The following is a 27,815-nucleotide window of genomic DNA, read 5'->3' as shown; positions in this document are numbered from 1 at the left end:
AAATCCCTTAATCCTAACACTTGACTTTTCCACAGCTTGAGAAATCTACAAATAATTATGAAATCGAAAACTCAATTCAAAAACACCAACTTCCCCATTACTTTGTGACACATGTTATGCTGGGATAATGCCAAAAGCATAAAAAAAAAAGTGCTTTGCAAATTTAGTGTAGCATCAAATTCTCCTGAGATTCTCTTAAAACTCTGACTCTGAGGATCCAGTCAAAACCTATTAAATTAAAGTATCTTGGGTCAGAGGGTCCTCAGAGGACTAGTTTAATGTACCCCAAAACAATTTTGAGTTCAGCTTGATCCTAAATATCATCCCTGCATTGGGCAACTCAATGAGCCAGGATCCTTGGGACCCTGAAATCTAAGAAGTGAATAAGCCTGAGTGTCTTAATGAACAGTCAAGGTTTTCTTTTAAAAAATCTTTAATGCAACCAATACATTTTTCATACATGCCTCCAATTCAAAATGTGAGTAGGCTGCTCCACTTCCGATCCAGCTCTCTGCTATGGCCTGGGTTAGCAGTGGAAGATGGCCCAGGTCCTTGAGCCCTTGCACCCACGTGGAAGACTCAGAGGGGGCTCTTGGCTCCTGGCTTCAGATGGGTGCAGCTATGGCCCTTGTGGACAATTGGGGAGTGATCCAGAGGATAGAAGACCCCCCCTCTCTTTCTTTTTCTCTCTCTGCCTCTCCTTCTCTCTCTGTGTAACTCTTTCAAAAAAATAAATAAATCTTAAAAAAAAAAAGAAAAAAAAATGTGAGTAGGAAGGATAAACTAATTGAGAAAGTCTGCTCAAGTCAATAAATAAATCATGCCTTAGGAAAGCATAACTCCACAGAGTTATTATGAAAATAAAATGAATATTCTACAAAGCATAGGCTTGAGAAACCCACCCATTCCTACTCATATGCCACAAAGTCGCCATCCTAAATGGCATTTAAAAAGTCACAACAATGATAGTTAACCATGTATTGTAAATTCAAAATAGCTAGAAAATTTTGAATGTTTACCATCAAGAAAAGATAACTGTTTGGGATGAAGGTTATACTAATCGTTCTTATTTGATTGTTACACAGTGTACACATGTTCTTCCTAAACATCACATTGCACTCCACAAATCTGTACAATTTTGTCAACTTAAACGGGTGTCATAACAATGCTGTGGAGAGAATCAGAAGTGTACCCAACTGCTCCATGTCTCCAGAGTTCACTTCTAAAGGTTAGCATCTGAATCAACACAACACAGTCCAAACAAAAATTTCACAGGGAATACTTCTGACAAGACAAACAAAGATGAAAGCTTATTTTTTAAAATATAAGTTTTAGTTGAGTTGTGTCTAAGAAAAGGTTTGGCTTCATGGCTACAAACTTGAATAAGTGATGACACCCAAGGACTTCCTTAGGAAATGCTTTGAATTGACCTTGGTTTCAAAAGTCGATCTTTACTGATGTCTTGAGTTTCATGTCAACAGTATGTAAGTTCTTGGTTTTCTCATCATTAGTCCAAGGCCAGCCTACAGCACCCAGAGTAGAAAAACTATGTGAACATCCCATGGTTCAAGTATAATCATGGTTTAAGACAAGTTAACTACATTCAAAATGAAAACCAAAACTTGAGCTGACACTGTGCAGTAAGTGTGCCTTCATTCTAATAGACTGAACATATTCTATGTTATTTAAAGCAAACAGCAAATATAAATGTATACCCCAAATACAAATTTGTCACAAGAAAGCAAGATCTATTTCCATTACTATTGGTCATTTCTCTAAAGCACTACAGAAACTGGTATGTAAGGCTTTTGTTTGTTTCCTGTATCAAATAAAAAGAGGGCCCTTGCTATAACTCAAAATGTCGAAATCAAGTTCTCACCAATCTGTAGGGAATTTTACCCTTCCAACCCAGCACCAAAGATTCTAGTAGAAAAGTGTTCAGATTGCATGAGCTTTAGGTTGCCCATTAACCTTTAATAACCCACAGATTTGTAATCCTCCAACATAAAATTGTTGGTATTGTCCTGTCTTAAGAAAGCAGCTCACTGTATCAATTTACTGCAGCCAACTAATAGCACCAACATGTATACATTTTATAATTTGTTTCCTCTCCAAGTATCACTGTCCCAAGTTAAAGATAAAAAGACAAATGTTCATCATGGATCACATGATGGGAAATGTAGTATTTAAGACATTTCAATCACTTTATCTAAATGCATCTTTACTATTATCTTCTGCCTGCCTTTAGAAAATAGATTGATTGATCTCAATGAAAAAATGAAGGCTACCGTAAGTTAAGTAACTAACTTAAGCTAACATTAATTGTTTTAACCCACGTTCCTACCAGCCTGGCACAGTTCTGCCAGCTGGCGGCAGATTGAGAAAGTATGAGAAAAAAATCTTTCCATTATCTGCTATGTTTCACTCATCACTTAGTCCCATTCATCTATTTTACTACAGGTTTATTAGCATCTCAGAGATAGGCTACCCAAGCATTGTCTTGCAAAGGAAGAAATTGCTGAATATTACACTTGAGGAAAGAGTAATTTGGGAGCTCTGTTTTCACTGGGCAAATAAAAATCTACCACATTGATCATACAGGATTAACACAGAGTCTCTGGAATGCACAGAAACAAGCAGAGAACTCCAATATTTACCAAAAGGACTGAGCATTAGCTCATTTCTTTATCAATACGTAATAGATATGTTATATTGTCACAAGCTTGCAAGCCATGAGAGGGCAGATAGTAAGCAATTATTTCTTCAAACTCAACCTGGGCAAAACTAAACTTATCTGATGTATTTCCTTCCTTTAAAATATATTCTTCCAAATGCCCCTAATTTGAATTAATAGCACCAATGTCTATTACCCAAGATTAAAAAAAAAAAAGCCTGGTCATCTCTCATCCTCTACTTGCCTCCTGAGTCCATCATCACTCAGTTTCCAAGGCATTTGTAATTCTTTAACTCTTCCCTCTGTTGGTCCCATTCAATTCTGAAGACATTTCCCAGCTAGCCTCCTGTCTTCTTCACCTTTCTCACTGGCACAGAAACACCTTCCGGAGAGCCTCCCCTCCACCTTGGTAACAATCCATATGGCACATAGGACAAGACTCAGGATCCCCAAGAGGTGCCGATATTAGAATTCCTGGCCCACACATTTTTCATGATTAAATTGCCTATCATTCAACACCATCAAGTCTAACTCCATCCAGCCTTTCTTCACAAAAATCTCAGATTAACTCCTTGGCAATTTCATACTGTGCTTAAATTAACCCATTCTGGTTGCTATCTACTGCCCCAGCTCTACACCGAAGCCACCTCATCTTCTGCAACGCCCTTCCCTCTCTGTTTTGCACACAGAACAATGTACACATCCTTTAAAACTGAGCCCAAACACAGCTCTTCCACGAGCCCAGCCTGACTTCTGAGGCTGAGAGGACCAGCCTTCTCCGATTACACAGCACAAGACTTGCGTCTGTCTTGGAAATTAACATTTAGACCCTTACAGTTATCTGTATACATCGTACATCTCCTGCCAACCCCAAGCACCTACGACCTACAGCATCCACCGAGATCTTACACCAACTGAGTTTCAAGAACTTTCTATTAACAAATTTTACGTGAAGAGCTTCACACTGAAGGAGATTACATCTCCAATTGCATTGCTTGGACAGCCTTTGGGTTTAAAGAAAACCAAGTGGTATATTTGTCAAGGACTCCACATCAAATGTTCACATATGATAAAACCTATCTTCTTTGAATTTTAGAACTAGATAGAGGATATAAAAAGAAAATATTCATTTATCGAGAAGACAGTTCAGGCAGAAAGCATTAGTCTTGTTTCATCCATCAGTGAACCCTGCCCGGAACAAAGATCCACACACAGCAACAAGCACAGGCTTGAACCAGAGGTCTTACTTTGCAGTAGACTATCATGTTTGGAGAACTCTCCTCTGGGTCAGCAATTCCCACGGCTCTTTGATCCCCAGATCCCTGAGCCATCCTGAGCGTCTTCACTCACCCTGCAAAATAAATGGATAGATCAGTTGAGTTGTGAAGGAGTTGTATCAAGAAATCCTTGAGATACCAAGAACTAAGTATCTTTCACCAATTACCTTGAAAACAAAACATGACATTTTCTTGTTTTTCCTCATTTAGAGGTATTAACTAAAGCTATTCCTATACATTGCCCCAATTCCAAAGCAACATTTTTTTTATTTTCAGCACAGATCCAGGTACCCTAGGAGTGAATAAGCCAATCTTTTTTTTTAAGGTTTATTTATTTTATTTGAAAGTCAGAGCTAAAGCCAGGAGCTTTTTCCACATCTCCCATGTGGGTGCAAGAACCGAAGTATTTGGGCCATCTTCTGCTGCTTTCCCAGGCACATTAGCAGGGAACTGAATCAGAAGCCAAACAGCTGAGACTCAAACTAGTGCCCACATGCATGCTGGCACTGCGGGTGGTAGCTTAACCTGCTGTGCCATAGCACCAGCCCCACATGCCTCCTGGACAAAGATGAAGCCAATCATATGGACACTGAGATGCTGATTTTTGTCTTAAAGTTCATTTTCTGATTCATTCTATGCCTTAAAATACGAACATTTTAGTAGGGAAACATAAATAAAGACCATTAAGATCATTATACAAGTTGAGTAGCCATTGTCCCAAAGGCTTGGACCCAGAAGGGTTTTAGATTTTGTATTTTTTTCAAATTTTTGAATATTTTCACATCCAAAATTAGGGACCTTGGGCACGAGAACCCACATCTTTTTTTTTTTAACTTTTATTTAGTAAATATAAATTTCCAAAGTACAGTTAATGGATTACAATGGCTTCCCTCCCCATAACTTCCCTCCCACTCGCACCCCTCCCACCTCCTGCTCCCTCTCCCATTCCATTCACATCAAGATTCATTTTCAATTATCTTTATATACAGAAGATCAATTTAGTATATATTAAGTAAAGATTATCAGTTTGCACCCACACAGAACAAAGTATAAAATACTGTTTCAGTACTAGTTGTAGCTTTAATTCACATTGGACAACTCATTAAGGACAGAGATCCTACATGAGGAGTAAGTACACAGTGACTCCTATTGTTGACTTAACAATTTGACACTCTTGTTTATGGCGTCAGTAATCTCCCTAGGCTCTAGTCATGGGTTGCCAAGGTTATGGAAGCCTTTTGGGTTCGCCGACTTTGATCTTATTCAGATGAGGTCATAGTCAAAGTGGAAGTTCTCTCCTCCCTTCAGACAAAGGTACCTCTCCTCCTTTGATGGCCCCGTTCTTTCCACTGGGATCTCACTCACAGAGGTCATTTAGGTCCTTCCCCCTCCCCCAGAGTGTCTTGGCTTTCCATGCCTAAAATACTCTCATGGGCTCTTCAGCCAGATCCAAATTCCTTAAGGGCTGATTCTGAGGCCAGAGTGCTGTTTAGGACACCTGCCATTCTATGAGTCTGCTGTGTATCCTGCTGGATCATTCTCTCCCTTTTTTATTCTGTCAGTTAGTATTAGCAGACACTAGTCTTGAACCCACATCTAAACACAAAACTCACTTATGCTTCATATAGATGTTATACAGCTAAGATAAAGGTAACCTTATACTTTTAATATTGTTCAGGAAACAGTATCAGAGTATACAGTTTTCAACATGTGATATATAAACACTCAAAGTTTCAGAATTTGGAGCATTTGGAGTTTTGAAATTTTGCAGTACAGATGTCTAACCCCATAATTTTAATAAAGCCCAAAAAATTCTTGGCAAGTATGTGGGGGAAATCAGAACCTTCATACATTGCCATAAGAGACATAAAATGGGGCTGTCCTTGTAGCAAACATTGCAGTGACTCCTCAAAAATTAAACAGAATTACTGTATGACCTAGCAATCCTACATCTACATATATACCCAAAGAACTAAAAACAAATATTCAAATATTTGCACACAAATGTTCTCAGCAGCACTGTTCGAGAGCCAAAAGGTAGCAACAACCCAAGTATCCATCAGTGGATGAATGGATAAACCAAATGTGTATCTCTGTAAAGAATATTAATCAGCCTTAAAAAGGACTCAAGTACTGATCCATGCTACAATGTGGATGAACCTTGGAAACATAACAGCAAGTGAAAGCAGCCAGACAGAACGTCACAGGTTACAGGTGCCTTTGTATAAAATATTCAGAATAGGCAAGTGCCGAGACAGGAAACAGACTGGTGGCTGCTTGCAGCTTGGGAGAGGATGGATCAGGGTGACTACAGCGTCTCCGTCAGGGACGATGAAAATATTTTCAAACTAAATAGAGGTAATGGCTGCAGATTGCTCTGAATGTATTAAATTGTCACTGGATTATATACTTTAAGAAGTTAATTTTTACATTATGTGAAATTCATCTACATTAAGATACCTGTAGTTAACATGACCTTTTCAAAAGCCTGAAAACGGAACAGAGAGATAGCAACAAGCATATGGAACTTTTGATAATTAAATTCAATTCTTGGTGTGACGCTGTGTTTACTACATGGCCTTGAGTTACATAACCTGTCAACTCCCTTTCTTAATCTCCCTTCAGTGTGAACATATGAGCACCTGCTGTATGCTAAGAACCATGCTGGGGCACATTCTTCTACACTGCTCTTGGCAGAACGGTAATTCCCTGGAATGCCTCACAGGAAAGGGTCAAATGGGCTGAGTGTGCAAGTATAAAATCCTATACAAATGTTAACACTAATCTGGGGTATTTGCCCAAAATGCATGGGTTATTTGCCAAACTTTTATAAATGCCAGACTCCACCCAAGGGGGGAGGCATTTTTGATTTAAAACAAAACTCAGGAAACATTTTATTATAGAGTAAGTTGATACCAAAGGTCATTTCATAAGAACAAATTGGATAGAAGGTAGGAGAGAAATTTGTCATTTGTACTAATAATTTAATTGCTCAAAATACCCTATTGGAATATTGTTGCCTGCTTTATCATTAATGAATTAGAATGTACTTTTAAATTAGATCGCATAAAGCGAGCTTCCTTCTATTCTGTGCCAACTGTAATGCCAACATTTCTATGAATATAGTACTATGAAGACAATTATTCTCATCAGAAGCTTTTCAAGTTAAATGGACATCACACTGTTTCATTTTTAAACAAATACTTATCTGCCTACTCTTTGCCTTCATGCAGAATATAACAGAGCATGAAAAATAAAAACTGAATCCATTTGTGCACGCTCATTTATCTATGTAATACATATCATCTGTGTAATAATGTAACAGAGCTATTTTGGGTTTCCATGCTTTAGTTTAAAATGAACACTTTCACTTTAATGAGCATATTCTCTTCTAATGAGGAAACTGTGTTATAACAGCAAGGTTGGAAATGACCTAGAAACAAATGTGTCAGCCCTCCCTTTGTCTTTCCCTGGACACCCTCTTCCACTAACAGCAGCAATTCTACATGTTCAAACACACTGATCTTCCAGGGTCTGAACTCTCAGCTGCAGAGCAAATGAGGCTAAGTCTCTGTGTTGGGAATTTTAGTCTTGCACTCAGGGAAAAAAGTTATGCTTGGCTCTTGTACCACCTTGCATTACTTTTAATTTCTATTTATTTGAGAAGCAGAGAGAAAGGTAGAGAGCAGAGTGCTATTCTATCCACTTGATCACTCCCCCCAAATACCTACAACTACCTCCAGCTGGGGCTGCATCAGGACCCAGAAACTCAATCCAGGTTTTCCCATGGGAGTAGCACAAAGCCAATCATTTGACCATGACTCCTGCTTCCCAGAGTCTGCACCGACAGGAAACAGGAGTCGGAGGTAAAGCTGGGCGTTGAACCCAGGCCCTCTAATATGTGCTGGAGACACCCTAGCCAGCACGGTAGACACCTGCCCCTAGCAACTCTTCTGAAACTCAGACAAGCCACTTCACTCTCCTGTATCTAGAAAGAAGCATTTCTAGAACAGCAATATAGCAACCTACTATGCCAACAAATGTTGGAACTACAGACAAAACCTACGTTGTTAAGGACCTTATAATTACATGCACTGACTGTAAAGCTAGGGTTCAGGAAATCAAAATACTAGATTTTCATTACAATAAGGTGCAAGATATTTCTTTTAAATAAAGTACAGTAGAAATGAATAAGATTTTTTTAAAATCTAGTGGTAGAATAAACTTCATTTTTACATATGGTGTGTACGTAGGCATAGTTAATAATGCAGGGAATTCTAATATTTGAAGAATGTGAATGTTTTTCCTCAAACTACAGAACCGCATTTCAACAGAGAGCAAGTGAATAACATTATCTTCCTAGGATGACTCACGGCAAACCAAAGAGGAAAACTAAAAATGTGTTCAGACCATGCATTTCATCATCGCCACGAGGAAGCTTCCTGGTTACCAGCTGGTCACCGGCATCGGACAGATCCACGCCTGAATCCTGGCACTGTGGCTACCAGCTGTGTGGTCTGGGATGTGCCACTTCACTGTGCCTGTTTTCCCTTCTCTTGTCGCCAACCTCAGGGCTGGCATAGCAGAAGCCCTTTGAACTGCGAGGCCTGGATTGCCCTCACCACTGTCAGAAGCAAGTCAAGCCGAGACGTCTCTGGATCTCAGTTGGCTATTAGGGGTAGAATCAGGCATCTGAGGACTTTGGTCTCCCAACTTTCCTTCAAAGATGCCCACCAGAAGGCCCCATGCCCCCTCTCTCCCATAATCAGTGCCTACATCCCAGGTCATCTCCTTTCCAGGAAGCAATTCCTGTAATATCACCACTCACCACTAGGTTCCAGATAGACTCACTCACCTTCTACTTTCCCAAGATTCCATGCTGGGCCCTGGGAATCAATAGTGATGAAATGGTTGCCTTGAGACTTTCAGAGCCCATTAGTGTTAACAGAAAAATTCTCCAATAGGGCAATATAATGTGTGGTGCTCAATTCCAACGGCTCAGAGCAAGAGGCAGGAACCACTAGCATGGGTATAGCAGGATCAATGAGTTTGAGGGGGGCAGAGTTTGCCATTCCAGCCTGGGTGACAATACACACAGGCATGGACATCTGAAGCCTAAGTAAGTTAAACAGCAGATGACTGGCGCCACAGCTTTAATCGCCACTTGGGATGCCTGGTTCAAGCCCCAGCTCTTCTGCTTTTGATCCGGCTTCCTGCTAATGCACACTGTGAGAGGCAGCAGGTGATGGGCCCCTGTTACCCATGTGAGAGACCTGGATGGACTTTCCAGCTCCTGGCTTCAGCCTGGGTCAGCCCAGGCTACTGCAGGCATTTGTGGAGTGAACCACGAGATGGAAGCTCTCAGTCTGTCCCTCTGCCATTCAAATAAAATGAAAGTGAGTTTGTAAACAAAGAAATGATTTGGCCTAATGCTTAACACTTGGAAGAAAAAAAAATTCCAGGAAGACACTCTGATCTCAAAGAGATGGAGCAGGAAGTGGTCAAGTGCAGAGACATGAGGGATTTGCCCCTATCTGGACTCACTGGACTTTGTTTCCTCGTCTATCATGGGTTTTCTCTCGCAGGAGGACAGTGCTGCACAAGCAGGGGACTGGGAATTTTCAGCCCGATATCCCTGACACCTAGAACAGGGTCTGGCAGTAGGTACTCCGAGAACGAGGCAGCTGGTGAGATTCCACCAAGATGCAATATACTTCTTTTGGGACATTCACCTGGATAGCCACTAAAGCTGCCCAATGGTCAGGTTCTGTATTAACATGTTTCCTGATCTGGGCCATGTCCCCCTCTGCCACTCAGAAGCCACTACGGTCAGGAGCAGCACGTGGGGAGGGGGACAAATCATCGTGAGGGGAGGAGGGGAGGCCCTGTCTACAAACAGCTCAGCATCTGTGATACAAACTGACCAGCCCATCTCTTCAAAGCCAGGACTGTGCCTGCAATTTACTCCAAACGTCCACCATAACTCGCAGCTCCAACAAGTGCCTGCTGTCTTCTTTATAATACCAGCCCCTCTGCATCAGGCAGAACCCAGCACCCAGCAAGACAGTGCGGAGAAGAGCTGGGAAAGGATATGGGAAAGGAAGGTTTGCATTTCAGACCAGAAATCACATCTCAACTCCGGCCTCATTGACGCTACTGGGCAACTAACTCCCCTCCCTCAAGCTCCCAGTATTTCACTGGAAGGTGACGGACCTCTGCTGTGCATGGTTGCTGTTGATGAGGGACTAGTGTGAGCTATGCAAATGCCCTAGCACAGGACAAAAGCAGAAGCTGGCAGTCTTGCTCTGGGTCAGCATTTGGCCAAGTGTAGTCCCCAGGCTGTCAGCATCAGAGTCAGTGGACAAGCATCTCAGAGGTCACCATTTCACAACCACGCCAGGGGATCTTCAGGTGATCCCGATGCAGAGCCTGGAGGAGAGCCACTACAATACCCTTGTGCTGACCAAGTCTACACCATCACGCCTGCCACCCTCAATGCCCATCCCTCCAAACTCTAATCAGGGTAATGGCATGTCAGAGAGGGACAAACCCTGACTCTGATATAGCCCGAATATTTGTGCTGCCAATTAATTTCTGTTGATGTTTTTTCTTCTCCCCCATACTATATCAATTTCACATTGTTTGCTTAAGCCCATTAAAACCCAATGGATTGTTTTTCTGACATCAGCAATGTCAAGCACTTCATAAAAAAAATTTACAAGATGTGTGCAAGCTCAGTAGAACAAGCTTGTTTATATAGCTCTAATCTGACTGAGTGGGCAGGAACCTCCAGGGGAAAGATGGAAGAGCAGCGGCTCAAGAAAAGTAAGTCTTTCTGTCATGGCGGAGGCTGCCAATGCCACATTTCCTGCATACCCAAGTTCAAATGCTTAATGACAGATGGAGTGTCTGTTCTGGGGAATGCACCAAGAGTTCTCAAAGCAGTGGCCGCTCACAGGCCACTTCTCCTGGCAATGCCAGGCACCCTATATTTTACTGGGTCATCGTCACCTGATCATTTCAGGACTTCAGTTAGAATTCAGTGGTTCCTGAAAGCTGGCCCAAGGACCTGAACCAGAATAGAAACCTCTGATATATCCTGGGGGAAATGCTAAATATACATACTCCTGGTTCCCATGCTCTTGAAATTCTGATCCAGGAGACCTCCGGTGGTCCCTGGAGAGTTGCCGCCTAAACGCTCCCTAGGTGATTTGGAAGTTCAGCCAGGTTTGGAAACCATTGACCTGGATTCCAGAGCCTGACTTCCCTTCACCTGATCCCCTCCCCCCACCCCAGGCAGACATACTGAGCTGAGGCTCCTCTTGCTTCCCTTGTACTAAGGCACAAACTCAGTGTAGTAAGTCACAGGTCCTGCGGTCAAGGAACTGGCTGTTCCTCCTGGTGACACCTCTTGGTCTTCTCCAGAGCTTCACTTTGCTCATCTATAAAATGGAACAAATGTGAATGACGCTGTACCAATAATTCTTAGCCTTGGCTGCTCATGACCAGCATCTGGGCAGCTCTTCAGATCAACTGCAATACGGAGTATTATTATTCCAGCTCTACAGAGAACATTGAGGTTGGAGAACATAGGGAATGTGTCCAAAGTAACATGGCCGGTCAGCCAAAGAACTCCAAATTCAAACCCAGGATGGGCTCCAATGCCCAGTCTTTCCAACATGCCAGTCTTAATCTCCAATGAACTCATCATCTACACAAAGTGTTTAGTACAAAGCCTGGTACATAACAGCCCTCAGCTAATCAGTTTTTCCTTCATTTTACTGCCAAGTTTATCAGTCAACTTGACTTCTCCATACCAATCCTGCTCTAAGACATAAATACAATCCTTTTTAAGTTACCACAGCTGCCTGACAGCCTAAACAAATTAGTCTACTAAAGCTGCTTATAATGAAAAACAGCCTGCAGTCTCTATGTTAAACCAAAGTCCAAAAAATTAAGCTAGGAACGAGAGGTAGAAGTTGGCCACCTAACAAGACCTGTGAAGGCATGTGGCACAGCCTTGTTACCGCACCAGGTCCAGGTCCAGGTCCACCCAGGCACACTGGGTTGCCAGGGTTCTCAACCTCACACTGCTCCAGATACTCTCTACCTTGCCAAGCCCCAACACACTCTTGCTGCCCTCCAAACTCTTCTTCTATATATCGCTCCTCCATGTCCCTCAACCTCCCCAAACTTTGACCTTCTATGACCTTGATGGAAATGCGCCTTCCCCCGAGGACATCCCCTCCCCTGCAGCCCAAAGGTCTCCACTACTGTATCTCAAAGCAGAAAGCAACGCAGGCTTCCTCACTGGTACTCCAAAGGATTCCTTTCCTTTCCTCCTACACAAATCCCTGGTCTGGCGACACTCAGGTCACCTGGCAATGTCACCACCCACCCATCTGCACTGCTGTTTCCCACTTCCCTCCTGTGTCTGCCTTTTCATATCCTGAAGCCTGCAGTTTCTATCTGTCAGAAGTTTTATTCTCCATCACTAACTCCTTCAGCTGTCTCAATGACTAACATCAAAGATGGACCACAAAGGCTGAGTTCTCAGTTCTATTTCCTCACCTGAACCTTTTTCTCATCTTCAGCCACATCTGTCTCTCGTGGCTTCCTCCTGAACTTCATGTTCAGTGACTGCACCACCTCAAATCCCAACACAAACATGCCCCACTCTGTCTGGCTTCTTTCCTTCCAGCTCACTCTACATTCAATGCAGTCTTCAAACTCATTCTGGGCCGGCGCCGCGGCTCACTAGGCTAATCCTCCGCCTAGCGGCGCCGGCACACCGGGTTCTAGTCCCGGTTGGGGCGCCGGATTCTGTCCCAGTTGCCCCTCTTCCAGGCCAGCTCTCTGCTGTGGCCAGGGAGTGCAGTGGAGGATGGCCCAGGTGCTTGGGCCCTGCACCCCATGGGAGACCAGGAAAAGCACCTGGCTCCTGGCTCCTGCCATTGGATCAGCGTGGTGCACCGGCCGCAGCACGCAGGCCGCGGCGGCCATTGGAGGGTGAACCAACGGCAAAAGGAAGACCTTTCTCTCTGTCTCTCTCTCTCACTGTCCACTCTGCCTGTAAAAAAAAAAAAAAAAAAAAAAAAAAAAAAAAAAAAAACTCATTCTGACATCCAACCATGGAATCCTCAGCTTCCTTACTATCCATGACGACTCCTCAGCCTGCCCCACTCGTCTCAGTGGTCCCATGGTTAAAATCACCATTCCCAGGGGCCAGCGTTGTGGCATAGTGGGTAAAATCACAGCTTGTGATGCTTGCATCCCAGATGGGTGCCAGTTTGAGTTCTAGATGCTCCACTTCCAATCCAGCTCTGTGCTAATGTACCTGGGAAAGCAATGGAAGATGGCCCAAGTCTTTGGGCCCCTGCACCCACACGGAAGACCCAGAAGAAGCTTCTGGCTCCAGCTTCAGCTTGGCCTATCCCTGACCATTGCAGCCCTTTGGGGAGTGAACCAGTGGATTCAAGATCTGTCTCTCCCTCTCTCCACAATTCTACCATTCAAATAAATCAATTGTTTTCAAAAATCACCATTCCCTTGCAAATCTATGTTCCCTTATCTCCCCACTTCTGGGTTACAGCATGTTGGCAAAAACATCAATTCCACTGGACCAACACCAATCAATGCCAAACTCACATGCAAGCAAATGGACACTTATGGGCAGAGGGGAAATCGGACTGCATTTCCCATTCAGGATCACCAACTTCAGATGGACATGGTCAACACTACCCTCCCAACCTACAATGTTTTCCTATCAAGTCTGCTTGCCCCTGTCTGCATTGGCCACCTCTTGTACCGTCTTCACACTCCAGCGTAGCATCTAGACTCAGCAGAGGGACTCGACATTCACTGAAGGAACAAAAGCCAACAGGAGGCACGTCACGTAGCTTCAGACGCCCTCATCTAAGCCACCTGGCTGGCATCCTCCTCCTCTTACAGCGCCAAGGATTGCTGCATTTACTGAAGTCAAGTTCCTACTATTTGGTTATTAGATGGTGACAGAACATTCCTGTCCACCACCACCCAACAAGGCACCAGTGTAGCAGATTACAGTACAAAGACTTCCAAGACGAACTACCACAGGAGTGGGATTCAGAGAAACTGGAAGTCAGGAGAGGAAATTCAAAACAAGGACACTAGGGCTCTGGAGCTTCTGGTACCAACAGCTACAGCAAATGTGAAACACAGCCCAACCCCTAACCAGACTTAAAAAATTCAATTCACACACCTCACTCAGCTCCCACATCCCTCAGTCACCGTTTCCCCATACACCATGTCTGGCTTTTAACAAAAAATTACAAGGTGTGCTTAAAGGCAAGAAAAAACACTCTAAAGAGACAAGCAATCATCAGAATCAGACTCAGATACAACACAGTTGTTAGAATCATGTGTCATTAACAGACATGAAATTTAAAATAACTGACTTAAAACGTTATAGCTTCCACCAGAAGAAGTGAATGGTAATCGAAGCTGAGAGATGTAAACTCCTTTTTAAAATCTTTCAAGAGGCCATGTTGTGACTAGTTAAGCCATCACCTGCAATACTGGCATCCCATATGGGCACCAGTTTGAGTCTTGGCTGCTCTATTTCTCATCCAGCTCCCAGTGGATGTGCCTGCAAAGTCAGCGGAAGATGGCCCAAGTCTTTGGGCCCCTGCTACCCACATGAGACACCTGGACTGAGTTCTAAGTTCTTGGCTTCAGCCTGGCCCAGCCCTAGCCACCATGGCCATCTGGGGACTGAACCATCAGACTGAAATGCTTATGTATGTGTTCACTTTTTCCCTCTCTTTCTCACTCTGTGTACGTGTGTGTGTGTGTGTGTGTCTGTCTGTCTGTCTGTCTCCCTCTGTGTAAGTCTGCCTCTCAAAAAGACTTAAAAAAAAAAAAACTTGATCATAAGGAAAATGCAAAAAAATCAAAAACATTGTAAAAAAAATGAAGAATATTTTCTCCTAATTCGTCAGCAGAGACCACTGGGAAGCTGAACACTGAGGGAAGACCCAACATTTGAGAGAGAGGAAGGAATGGGGGAACAGACAGACTTAAGGGACCCAAGCAGTAGAACATTTAACAGGTATAACTTAAGTGCAACCAGAATTCCAGGAGAAGAAAAAATACAGGGCACAGGTTTGGAGGAAAATTGACTTTGAAGACTCTAAAATTAGTGATGTGCAAAAACCCATAGATCCAAGAAGATAAGAAAACACCAAAGAGCCTAAGTATCAATACAAGAAAAATGACACCTCAGCCTAACATATTCCAGCACAAAAAAAAAAAACAAAAAAAAACAAAGAGAAAATCTTCAGAGACGTCAGATCCTTGCCTGCAGAAGAGGGGGAGGAATTTCTGAGGACACCAGCAGAAGCCACGCGAGCCAGACGAGAAGGAAACATGAGAGATTCTAGGAGGGCAGTGTTCTTCCAACATCTAATGAAACCATCCTTCAAATGAGAAGAAAAATAAAGACTTAGACAAGCAAACACTAAGGAAGGCATTATTAGCAGACCTGCCACCCAAGAAATGCGCCAAGTTCTTCAGGTAGAGGAAAATTACCTAGGCCAGAAATTTGAAGCATTCCCCACTAAGGAAGATCAAGTGTCAGAAGGAATGAAAGTATTTTTGATTCCTAATTGTCCTATAAGGAAGGAATAGACCCTTGCAAACTATGTTCATAGACAGGAAAAAAATAGTATTCTTTTAAAAATAGCATATTGTAGTCACTATGGAGCTCTGCCACAGTCCTCAACAATCCTCTAGCACAAAGTCCATGACCCCAGAACAAACCTGTTCTGCTGCCCGTTGCTGCACACCAGGGTCTTCCAAGAGTTCAGGGAAATGCATGTTACGAGAAACTAGGCATCAATTTTAAAAAGTTTTTGCGCCATAAACATCTTGTAGTTCCATTTTCCTACGAACTTTGTGGAGTACCCTCATGTGGTTGACACGCTAACAATGGTTTGCACATTTTTAGGTGTGTGAATAAAGTCCAAACAAGGATATTTTATCACAGATGAAAACTGTATGAAATTTGTGTTTATATCCATTAACAAAGTTTTATAAATAAAGACCCCATAAGTCACTTCTCAATTACTGCTTTCACACTATAACAGTAGAGTTGAATGGTAGCAACTAAGGCTATGTGGCCCATTAAGCTCAAAATATTTAGCCTTTTTCACCTAAGTTTTCTTGGCTTGCTATTTGGCCTGTTTGTAAAGGTATCACTTAGGACTCACTGTAAGAGCACCTGGGTTCCATGAAGAATTCTAGCTCCTGACTCCAACTTCTTGCTAACGCAGGCCTGGGAGAAAGAGATGTCTCAAGCAATTGGGCTTCTGACACATACGGGGGAGATCTGTACTGAATTCCTGGCTCACAGCTTGGTTCTCTGCCTGGCCCCGGCCTCTGCAAGACATTAGGGGAGTGAACCAGTGGATGGGTGTGTTCCCTCTCCATCTCCCCCCCAATTAAAAATACAAATTCCTGTGCCTTGACAAAGCCCAAGCACTTTACTTTTCAGAAGATGACTAAGCCCTGAGGAAGCCCAGTAGTATTCTATCATCAACAAGCAGGCTGGTAGCAGAGTTAATCCTGGAACTTTGGTCTTGAGATGTCAGATGTTTCTCTCTCATGAGAGAACTTTTTTTTAAGTAGAGGTTCTATGAGTACAGTTTCTAATACTACTGATTTTAGAAGGCACAGAAGAAACATTTTGTTATTTGCTTATTTCACATGCAAGCCTGCATGACTGCTAGGGAAGAAGTAGGAGGGGCAGAGGAGCTTTGCCAATTTTTATACACAAGGAGGGAATGACTAAGAGATGAAGAGGATGACATGTTCCCAGGGGACCCAAGAAGAAAACACTCTTGTAGGGTTTTTATTATTATTAAAGAATGTCAGTTTTATTCCTTGGGATTTCACTGGTTCTTTTTTCTTTCAAGAACAGATAAAATTAGTATGCACATACCCTAAAACTAAGAATTTAAAGGTAATTATATAAAAAGGTATATAAAGGGTCAATCTCTTCTATGACTCCATAATGCATATACTTGAATGGTGACAGTAGGCTTCTTCTGTTCTTACAACAGTAAAGCTTAACAAGCCAAAGATCTATTCAGAAAGCTTGCCAACCGAAAGCCATGTAAGTCAGAGAAGAAAGGACTGAATAGGTTCCTGGGGGTTGTTTTACAGTTTTACTCATACATGCAGATGAAGACAAAAACAGTACAATTAGAATGTGCCACTTCCTACAGTTAGGCTCTACTTTTTCACAGACCCACTCTTAAGAACAAACACAAAGGCTGGATAGAATATACTAGGAGCTCCAAGGCAATGAGGCCACATGGCACCCAGAGCCAAGAGAGGTGAAGTGCAGAGCCGAGCCTGACGTTCTGTGTAACTGTTTCTGTATGGTGCTTCAACAAGTTCAGCATCTATTCGTGAAAATATCCTTAAATTTTTTAATGTGGAACTCAATCTGTGAAAGGGGTATTTGCAAAAACACAGCAACCATGATATCCAATATTCAGATTTTGAAAGCTTTCCCACTAAGATTAGAAATGAGACAGGATCGCCCACTATCAACACTATTCAAAGAAAAAAGAATATAATCTATTTGGGAGGCAATATAATTGTGTACATGGAAAACCATAATAACCTATGTAGAACTATAGAATGAGAATTTAGCAAAGTCATTGTCTACATGGTCAATAGATAGAAATACAGTTGAGTTTTACATACCACTAATCAGAGAACGAGGGGCCAGCACTGTGGCATAGTATGTTAAGCCTCTGCCTGCAGCACTGGCATCCCATGGGGTACCAGTTTGAGTCCCGGCTGCTCCACTTCTGATCCAGCTCCCTGCTAATGGCCTGGGAAAGCAGCAGCAGATGGCCAAAGTGCTTGGGCCCCTATACCCACATGGAAGATCAAAACAATCTCCTGGCTCCTGGCTTCAGCCTGCCCCAGTCTCAGCCACTGTGGCCATTTGGGGAGTGAACAGATGAAAGATCCCCCTCTCCCTAGTGTCTAACTCTGCCTCTTAGATTAAAAAGAAAGAAAGAAAGAAAAGAGAAGAGAAGAGAAAAAGAAAAAGCTGGTCATTTGGGCCGGGGCCGCAGCTCAACAGGCTAATCCTCTGCCTGTGGCGCCGGCACACCGGGTTCTAGTTCCGGTCGGGGCGCCGGATTCTGTCCTGGTTGCCCCCCTTCCAGGCCAGCCCTCTGCTGTGGCCCAGGAGTGCAGTGGAGGATGGCCCAAGTGCTTGGGCCCTGCACCCGCATGGGAGACCAGGATAAGCACCTGGCTCCTGGCGATGCGCCGGCTGCAGCACACCAACCGTGGCAGCCATTGGAGGGTGAACCAACGGCAAAGGAAGACTATCCTGTCTCTCTCACTGTCCACTCTGCCTGTTTAAAAAAAAAAAAAAAAAAAAGCTGGTCATTTAAAAAAATAAGATGTTTTTTAAAGATATTTATAATAGAACACATGACTTTAAACACTAGGAATACATCTTTTAAGAGCTATGCAGTGCCTTTACAACACAGGATACAAAAACACAAAATCAAAATATCTAAAAGAGATGGACATATCATAGTATTTGATTAAAATAATCAACATTGTAAAGACATTAATGTATTCCTAGATTGGGATAGTCACTTAACACAATCCCAAAATTTCATCAAAAGATAATTTTAAAATTTATGCAGTTATGCAAGTATAAAATAAAATAATAATTTGGTTGTTAGATAAGTAGAGAGATGAGGACAGAGACCGATTCCTCAACCCTTTCCACTGGTTAAGTCCCCAAATATCAGGCTGAAAGCTAAAAACTCAATCCAGGTCTCCACATGGTATCCAGTTTCCAATTACTTGAGCATCACCATTGCCCCGTCCCCCCAGCAGGGGAAGTTGGAGCCCAGAATCAAACCCAAGTACAGCTACTTAACCTCCAAGCCAAATGCCTGCTCCCCAAGCTATTTTTAAGTAAGACCAAGGCTGGAGAACATATACTATAGCATATGAAGACTTATTACAAAGCTCAAATGATTCAGCCAGTATGGTATCAGTATTAGGATAGACAAATAGAATAACAGAACAGACTAGAAAGCAAACAGACACACTTAGGAATGATCACCTGATTGACAAAGGTGACACTCCAGGGCAATCAGACTTTTCAGGAAGTAGTCCTAGGTTAACTAGATATCCACATGGAGAACAAAATTAACTCCAATGTCTTGTTCACACTGTAGACAAAAGTCAACTCCAGGTGAATTTTTAACCTCAAGATAACAGCTAAGATAACAGGGGTGGGCCTTTGGCATGGCAGGTGTCCCCTGGGATGCCCACAGCCCATATCAGATTACCTGCTTAGAGATCCAGCCCCTCTGCTTCCTGTTAACGTACACCAAGGGAGGCAGTGGTGTACGTTAACAGGAAGCAGAGGTGATGACTCAAGGTCTTGGGTTCCTGTCACCCACAAGGGAGACCCAGACTGAGTTCCATGCTCAACCTGGCCCAACCACAGCTATGTGGGCATTTAGGGAGTTAATCAGCAGATAGAAACTCACTTGCATGCATTTTCTCTCCCTCCCCGCCCCCACTTCCTTCCCCCTCCCCCTCCCCTACTTCTTCCCTCTTCCCCCATTCCTTTCAAATAAACTGAAAATTTCTGAAGGCAAAAGAGTAGAGTTTCCATACATTGAAACAGAATCATGACCTCAGGGTAGGCAAAAATTTTAGAGTCACAGAAAATAATAACCCTAAGAAAGATGATGATAAATCAGATTCTATTAAAAGTAAGATCTCCTATTCATCTAAAGAATGAAAGGCAAGCCACTGAGATGACTTTTAGATACACATGACTGGTCAAGGTATTTGTATTAAGAATTTGTAGAAAGACTCCTGGACTCATTAAGAAAAAGGTAATACATTAGAAAAATAAATCAATAAACTCAAATAGGCACTATAAAAGACAAATTCAAGTGACAAAAATAAAGGCATACTGAAAAGGTCCATCATTAGTCACCACAGAAATCCAAGCTGAAACCACAGAAAGATATCACTTCACACCCACTAGGAAGGCTGAAACGTAAAACATGGACTATCCCAAGTCTTGCCAAGGATACAGAGAAATAGAAACACGCATCGGCTGGTGATGGGAATGGAATGGTACAATCACTCAGGAAAATCCTCTGGGTACAAACTAAAGTTAAAATATGCAGATCCCATGGCCCAGTGATCCAGGAATAGGTCCACCCCAAACAGAAATGCACTCATTAAGCACCCTAACACACATACGAAGATGTTCGCAGAGCACTGCCCTCGACATCCCACAAACGGAAAGGTCCCCAGTGGCCTTCAATATTTGGAGAATAGTTCCTGGACCATTCTAAAGAAGACCATGCAGCAATAAAAATGAAAAAAACTACTATACATGACAGCATGGTTCAACCTCTTGAGCAATGTTGTGCCTAAGAAGCCAGAAAAACGTATGAAAATGTATGTGTGACTCTATATGTATTTTTTATGCTTCAAAACTGAGGGCATTCCAGTGTTAGAAACCAGGTTAGGGTGGGCATTTGGAGCAGTGGTTCAGACACCGTGGAGGATGTCTGCATCCCAAACCCAGGTGCCTGGGATCAAGTCCCAGCTCCCTTCCAGCTTCCAATTAATGTGCACCCTGGGAGCCAGCAGGGGACAGTTCAAGTGGTTGGGTCCCTGCCACCCAGACTAAGCTTCTGGTTCAAGCCTGGCCTGGCTCTGGCTGTGGCAGGCATTTTGGAGATTGAACCAGACAATGGGAGGGGTCTGTATGTGTGTCTTTCTCTGCCTTTCAAATAGAGTTTTTTCAAAGGGAAATCAGGTTAGTAGTCCTGCTGGGGAGGTGGAGTTGTGTACTTCCTGGGAGGGCATACAGGTGTTTTCTGGGGGAGTGTTAATAGTGTATTCTCTGATGTGAGAGCAACACTTAGGCATTTACAACTTGCAAATTCGTTGAGCAATGATTTGTGTACTCTTCTGTAAATATGTTAAACTTCAATAAAAATTTGAAGAAGGATAGTGCCAATAGATGCATATTTTGGAAAAAGATACAGCACCTCTGCTTCTTATGGTAGCACTTAAGCCATCTCACATACAGCAATGCAGAGTACTGTTGTGATGGGGTTATGGCTGCAGGGATGGTCCAAGACCCAGAGGTTGCATCTGTCATGTCCTCACGCTTCTGTTTGGACAGCAGGTACAGATCAGAAGCAATAATCATGGAATGAGTAGTATAGCAGTAAAAGGAGATTAAAAAGACACAATTAAAGTAATGGTGCTTTCCAAGAGCTGGAAAGCCTTCCAACTCTTAAAAATTATTTTAGAACTCCTACAGTGGCTAGAATTCACTGCATTTGTCCTTACTCTTTTTTTGAAGATTTATTTGAAATCCAGAGTGATTGAGAGGAGGAGGAGAGACAAAGAGAAAGTTCTTCTATCCACTGGTTCACTCCCCAACTAACAGCTGGGACATGGCCAGGCCAAAGCCAGGAGCTAGGAACTCCATCCAGGTCTCCCACATTAGAAACAGGGGCCCAAGTATTTAAGCCATCTCCCACTGCTTTCCCAGGTGTATCATCAGGAAACGGGATAGGAAGTGGAGCAGCCAAGACATGAACCATTACTCTGATTTGGGATGGAAACATCACAGACAGCAGCCGAACCTGCTATGTCCCTTACTTTCTATTGCCCAGCAAATTAAACCCCAAATCTTTCACCCTGTCTAGAAGAATATGGCAGTTTCCAGTTGCCCACTGTAGCTTCCTATCGCATTCACTCCTTCTGACAGAGAAGGGTGGGTCTGTGAACTGCCCTGTCCAGAGTACGCCGTATCCCTGGACACACAGGGTGCACCAGCACAGACAGGTGGCTCATCAGGACTGGACACAGGACACTGGAAGAAAGACAATGGCTTCCCTGGAGGTGGCTCCATGTAAAGGGTGTGATAAGAGGGGCCATCTTGGTTTTCTCTTGTGTGACAGCTTGAAGTCAAGCAGATGAGTGTCAAGCCCCAGTGCTGACAGTACCATGGAAGTTTCTGGACCCAGTCCTGCCTGAATTCAGATATAGCCCATTCAAAAAATGGTTTGCTTGACATGTCTGAATTTTACTCTAGTTTAGTTGGGGTGATTTGGGCTTTGTTACCTGCATCCAGCGAGGTCCTGAATCACCATTATCACCATTATCATTCAATGTGATGTTTAGTTCTTCTATGTACTGGCTCCAACTTCCATCTCCAGGCCCATATCACCCACAGAAAATTTTGCCAGCCAGCAATTCTCAAATAAGCAAAGTTCAACTGAAACCAGTCTACTTCCAGATAGATTTTTGGTAACCAACTGGCTATTCCTGCTATCAATAATCAGAAAACATAGTAAATTGGGGATCAGTATTTTTTAATTTATGAATCAAATCAGTCATCTCAAAGGTTACAGAAATCTTCTATTCTCTGGTCACTCCTCAAATGCCTCTGATAACCAGGGCTGGGTCGGGCCAAAACCAGGAACCTGGAACTTAACCCAGGTCTCCAGGTATGAGGCAGGGACCCAAGTACCTGAGCCATCATCTGCTTCCTCCCAGAGCATGCATTAGCAGGAAACTACAATCTGAAGCAAAACCAAGACTCAGATTCTGGTATGGGATACAGGCTTACCAAGCAGAAGCAACATCCTCACCCCTGCACCAAACACCCACCCCTAGAAACAGATTTTTTTTTTTAAGTAGGGGAGAGGGGTTGGGAGGCAGATGGCAGGCAGAGGAAGTGCTTTTTGCAGAGATTTTGAAAGCTAAAGGAAGCCAAAAAAATGCAAACTTCGACTCGATAGCATATGCTTTGGCACAACGCTCAGTACCCTCTGCAATGGGGGAGCGATATCCGAGGACATCCTGACCAGTCTTGCCAAATAAGGGAAACCAGGTTTATCCCAGGAATCAGCCACATTCCCTTTGTACCACAGGAGACCCAGGAGTCAGCAGTCAGCCTCTCAAGTCCGAGAGGCACTGAACATGTCAGAGAACCTGACACAGTAGGGGACACACTCACTGGCATGGGAACAAGGCACCAATGGTAATAAAGCCAGATCTCCCGTAAGCATTCCACTGCCAGGGAGAAACATCCTGGAAAACAGAAGGAACCAGTCAGTCACTGTGGCGTGGCCCCAATCTCCAACACACAATGAGCAAAACGTCACTGCTGATCTGCTCTTTCCATAAACACGACCAGCATTGATTATAACCAGGACTCCCTCCAACCCTGTGTGCACTTTAGTGTGAGATTCATCAACGTGGATTCTGCCCCTCTGCAGATGTTTGAGGCCTTCACACCCTCCTCACACTCTGTCACCTCCAACCTTTCAGTAGCATCCAACTGTCTCAAACACATCCTCACCCCCGCCTCGGTCCCGATCCCCTTCCAGCAGGCCCCAAACCTCCCAGTCCCAAGCACCAAGTCCTCCACTCCACTTCTTCCATGGAATCTTGGTGGGAAGTCATCTCTCCCCAAGTCCACTTCCATGTGTCTTGCTCACTGCACCCCATTTCTTCACCTTTTATCTCCTACAGAAGTGTCTTGAACTTACCACGTGGCTATTATGCTCCAGAGAGGGGTGCTGAGACAGACTGCCTGGTACAGGCACACAGGGCCAGAGCAGGGGTGTGGGGCAGTGACTGTAGGCTGAGTGTGACCAGGGGCAGAAACCTCCTACCTGCCCCATAACCTGATCAAGAACCAACTAGTCCAGAGAATGCTTCCAGCTACTTCCCCTTTGAGAACTGCCCCTGGAGCAATCACCAATCCTAGCTGACCTCTGCAACTGGAAGAAGGCAGCTCCCCAGGGAGTGCAGCTACTTGATCTGTCCCCTTAGCCAGGGACAGAAACTAGCAGGCAAATCCCCCACCTACCTGGTACACTGAAAAAAATCAAAGTGCTTCCCTCTATTTTAAACAACTCTGAGCTGTAATCAATCAGTGTATTCTCTGCGAAGGCATCCTTTCTATCGGGACCAGCTGCTGGATCTGTCTTTGTATTAGGATGTATGGTCAGCAAAATAAATATAATGGCATCTTCCTGCTTGCTTTGGAATCGGAACGCTGTGGCACTTACAAAGCAATTTAAAGGAAAAGCATGCAGGACATTTTCCACAACAATGCTGCCTGTTTTCTAAAGAGGTCACAAACAGAAACACAGCCAGCTCAAGCAAGTACTTCTCTCAGATTGCGACGCTGTACTGCTCAAGGTTTTCCTACCTGAAGTTAGTTGTGAATGATTAAAAATGTGGCCAAAGGGCTTTCTGCACAGCACACACCCTCTGCTGTAACACAGTCCTCAGCCGTCCCTAACGCCTTCCCAGCCTGTTGTCCAGCTCCACCTGCCCTTCACAATCACAGTGATGGCCATTTTGCTTCTGTAAATAACCAAGTATTACTTGGTACTCATGACTATCAGAAACGGACCAGAGCCCTCCTCATCTCCATAGAACCGAGCCTGTAAGTTTCTTTCTGAGTAGAAACCTTAACATACAAAGCTTTGTGTTGACCAAGATACATAAACTTGGTCCCACACGGGGCTGGTGCTGTGGCACAGAGGGTAAAGCTGCAGCCTGCAGTGCCAGCATCCCTTATGGGCAACAGTTCAAGCCCCGGCTGCTCCACTTCCGATCCAGCTCTCGGCTATGGCCTGGGAAAGCAGAAGAAGATGGCCCAAACAATTGGGCCCCTGCACCCATGTGAGAGACCCAGAGGAAGCTCCTCGCTTCCAATGGGCTCAGCTCCAGCACTGTGGCCATCTGGGGAGTGAACCAGTGGATGGAAGACCTCCCTGTCTCTCTCTCCACCTCTCTTAATTCTGCCTTTCAAATAAGTAAGTAAATCTTTTAAAAAAGAAACATAGAGATCCCACTTGTCTCCCTCACTTGCATTATCTAACTGGTCCTATTAAGTGCGTGGTTTGTAACCTGTTTTCTCACGTTGCCCCTTCCTTATTTCATTCTAAAAGTCAGTCTTCAACAATTACTATGAATCAGAATCTGCAGCAGATGTTGAAATTACAACAAGGAATGAAACAGTCACTGCCTCCCTGAATGCCCATGCATATTCTAGTGGAAAGAGGCAGGCAATACATAAACACACATCTTGGGCCGGCGCCGTGGCTCACTTGGCTAATCCTCCACCTGCAGCGCCGGCAACCCATATGGGTGCCGGGTTCTAGGCCCGGTTGCTCCTCTTCCAGGCCAGCTCTCTGCTGTGGCCCGGGAGTGCAGTGGAGGATGGCCCAAGTGCTTGGGCCCTGCACCCGCATGGGAGACTAGGAAAAGCACCTGGCTCCTGGCTTCGGATCAGCGCAGCGCCAACGGTAGCAGCCACTTGAGGAGTGAAGCAATGGAAGGAAGACCTTTCTCTGTCTAACTGTCAAAATAAACAAACACACATCTCGCAGTGTCACGGTGATAAAGCTATGAAGACAAAGCCAGCAGTAAGGGGCAGGAAACACCTCCATAGCTAGGGTGGTCTGGCAGGGCTTTGATTAAAGTTTTTGAAATATTAGTTATTACCCTCAAAGTGAGCCATAGTTGATTTCCTCACCATTTATTTCTCACCTGAAAAACCTTGCCATTATTCCTCTCCTCATGACTGACATTTCTCCCTTGTTCCCAAAGCCTGTATCTTCCTGATCTAATAGAAATTCTCTGAACTGCAGGGTTTTCAGTCTCTGTCATCTATTGCCACCACCTCTGTCTTATAAAATGCCATACATTCTTTCCTAAACTGTCATTAAAAAAATAAATCTTTTAAAAAATGTTAAAAGATTTATGTATTCATTGAAAGGCAGAGTTAGAGAATCTTCCATCCATCCCCTGGTTCACTCCCCAAATGGATGCAATGGCTGAGGCTGGGCCAAGCCAAAGCTCAGAGCTTCATCAGGGTCTCCCACATGGGTGCAGGGGCCCCATGACTTTGGCCATCTTCTGTTTTCCAGGAGCATTAGCAGGGAGCTGGAGTGAAAGTGGAGCAGCCGGTACACAAACTAGCACTCATATGGGATGCCAGCACTGCAGACGGTTGACTTAACCCACTGTGCCACAACACTGCCCCTATTTATTTTAAAGTCAGAGTTACGGAGTGAGATGGAGAGACAGATAAAGATCTTACATCTGCTGGTTCCCTCCCCAACTGTCCACAATGGCCAGGCTGAAGTCAGGAGCCTGGAAGTCCATCTGGGCCGCAGGGGCTCAAGCACTTGGGCCATCTTTTGCTGCTTTCCAAGGTGCATTCACAAGGAGCTAGATCAGAAGTAGAGCAGCTGGGACTCCAACCAGAGTGTGTATGAGATGCTGGTGTCGCAGGTAGCAGCTCAACCCGTTATACCACAACTTTGGCCTCAACATTCTTAACTTTCTAGTTATTCCTACCGTCTCTCCAAGATAATTCTAATTATATCAAGGCTGGGGCCTCCATTTACCCCCTACCTGATCTATCACAGAGACTCAAACCTTGGGGTTAGAGAAGATCTGAGTTGAAATGTTGTTGTCACTATCCAACCCAGGGCCCACAGCTACATCTTTTTCAGCTTCAATCCCCTTATCTGTAAAATGGAAGTAATACCACCACACTCTTATTTAAGAACACTAATCTACAAAAAAAAAAAGCTCAACATTTTTTTTAAGACCAGTCTACCACTGTTAAGTCAAATCCGTAGCTTCATAAGATGGTTGAGATTATGGGACTGGCACTCTGACATAATGGGTAAAGCTGTCACCTGCAGTGCCAGCATCCCACATGGGCACTGGTTCAAGTCCCGGCTGCTCCTCTTCCAATCCAGCTCTCTGCTATGGCCTGGGAAAGCAGTAGAAGATGGCCCAAGTCTTTGGGCCCCTATACACACATGGGAGATCTGGAAGAAGCTCCTAGCTTGAGATCGGCTCAGCTCCAGCCTTTCTGGCCATCTGGGAAGTAAACCAGCAGATGGAAGACCTCTCTCTGTAGTTCTGCCTTTGAAATAAATAATAAATCCTTTAAAAAAAGATGGGTAATATCTTGTTTAGACAACCAATTTTTTAAAAGATTCATTTATTTATTTGAGAGGCAAAGTTACGGAAAGAAAGAGAGAGACAGAAATGTCTGGATCAGAAGAGGAGCATCTGGGACTCACACCGGCACCCATAAGGGATACTGGTGCCACAGGCAGAGGCTTAGCCTACCACGCCACAGCACTGACCCCAGGCAAGCAATTTTTAATCAAACGTTTACTGTAAAGGAGTCTACAACAAATTCATTGAAAATGTCTAGTATGAAAAGTTATGTATGCATTTCAAGAAGTTCTACATCCCAACAAATTTATCTTTTCACTCCATTTTTCCATGAACTTTCTAAGGCACCCTCATACGTGTAAGACTGTGTGCTGGGATAGAGGTCAAACTAGGGTCAAAACTGAAACAAATCTAAAAGGCCACATAAGTAGATCACAGCACAATGGAGGAGATCAACAACACACAGGATGGAAATCACATGTCTTATCAACCCAAAAATGCATCCAACCAGGGTAAGTTAGGCCAGCAGTAAGAATAAGGCTTTTACCCATTTGCACCTTGCATCTACACTCATACCAGTCCAAGATTTGCACCTGCACTAACCCAACCTTCCCCTTGTTGCCCCTCCCCCACTGCTGTCACTCTCCAAGTCAGTAACTCAGCCAACCCAGTGACCAGGGAGTTAGAATCCTGTTGTGCTACTTTAACAGTCAACAACAGCTTTTTCTGTCTGAGCTGGCCAGGTCTCAGTTAACCTCAACACATGGGCAAAAAAAAAAAAAAAA

At 43.8% G+C, this 27,815-nt stretch overlaps 1 protein-coding gene across 9 annotated transcripts in view; it reads right to left on the bottom strand.

Moving 5' to 3' along the window:
• RGS6 (regulator of G protein signaling 6) overlaps positions 1-27,815 on the bottom strand; it is a 622,010-nt gene that overhangs the window by 571,202 nt on the left and 22,993 nt on the right. For all 9 annotated transcript variants that reach the window (XM_089322278.1, XM_089322274.1, XM_089322279.1 and 6 more), the window contains exon 2: positions 3,922-4,025. In XM_089322278.1, coding sequence (XP_089178404.1) covers positions 3,922-4,005 — 84 coding nt within the window. In that variant the 5' untranslated portion in view covers positions 4,006-4,025. The remainder of the gene's footprint in view (positions 1-3,921; positions 4,026-27,815) is intronic.

Source organism: Oryctolagus cuniculus, chromosome 20 (genome assembly GCF_051225735.1).
Source record: "Oryctolagus cuniculus isolate XC-2025 breed Fujian yellow rabbit chromosome 20, ASM5122573v1, whole genome shotgun sequence".
In the NCBI taxonomy this organism is placed as follows: domain Eukaryota; kingdom Metazoa; phylum Chordata; class Mammalia; order Lagomorpha; family Leporidae; genus Oryctolagus; species Oryctolagus cuniculus.
The sequence above is the reverse complement of the archived record's forward strand: the minus strand, read 5'-3'. Positions and strand labels throughout refer to the sequence as shown.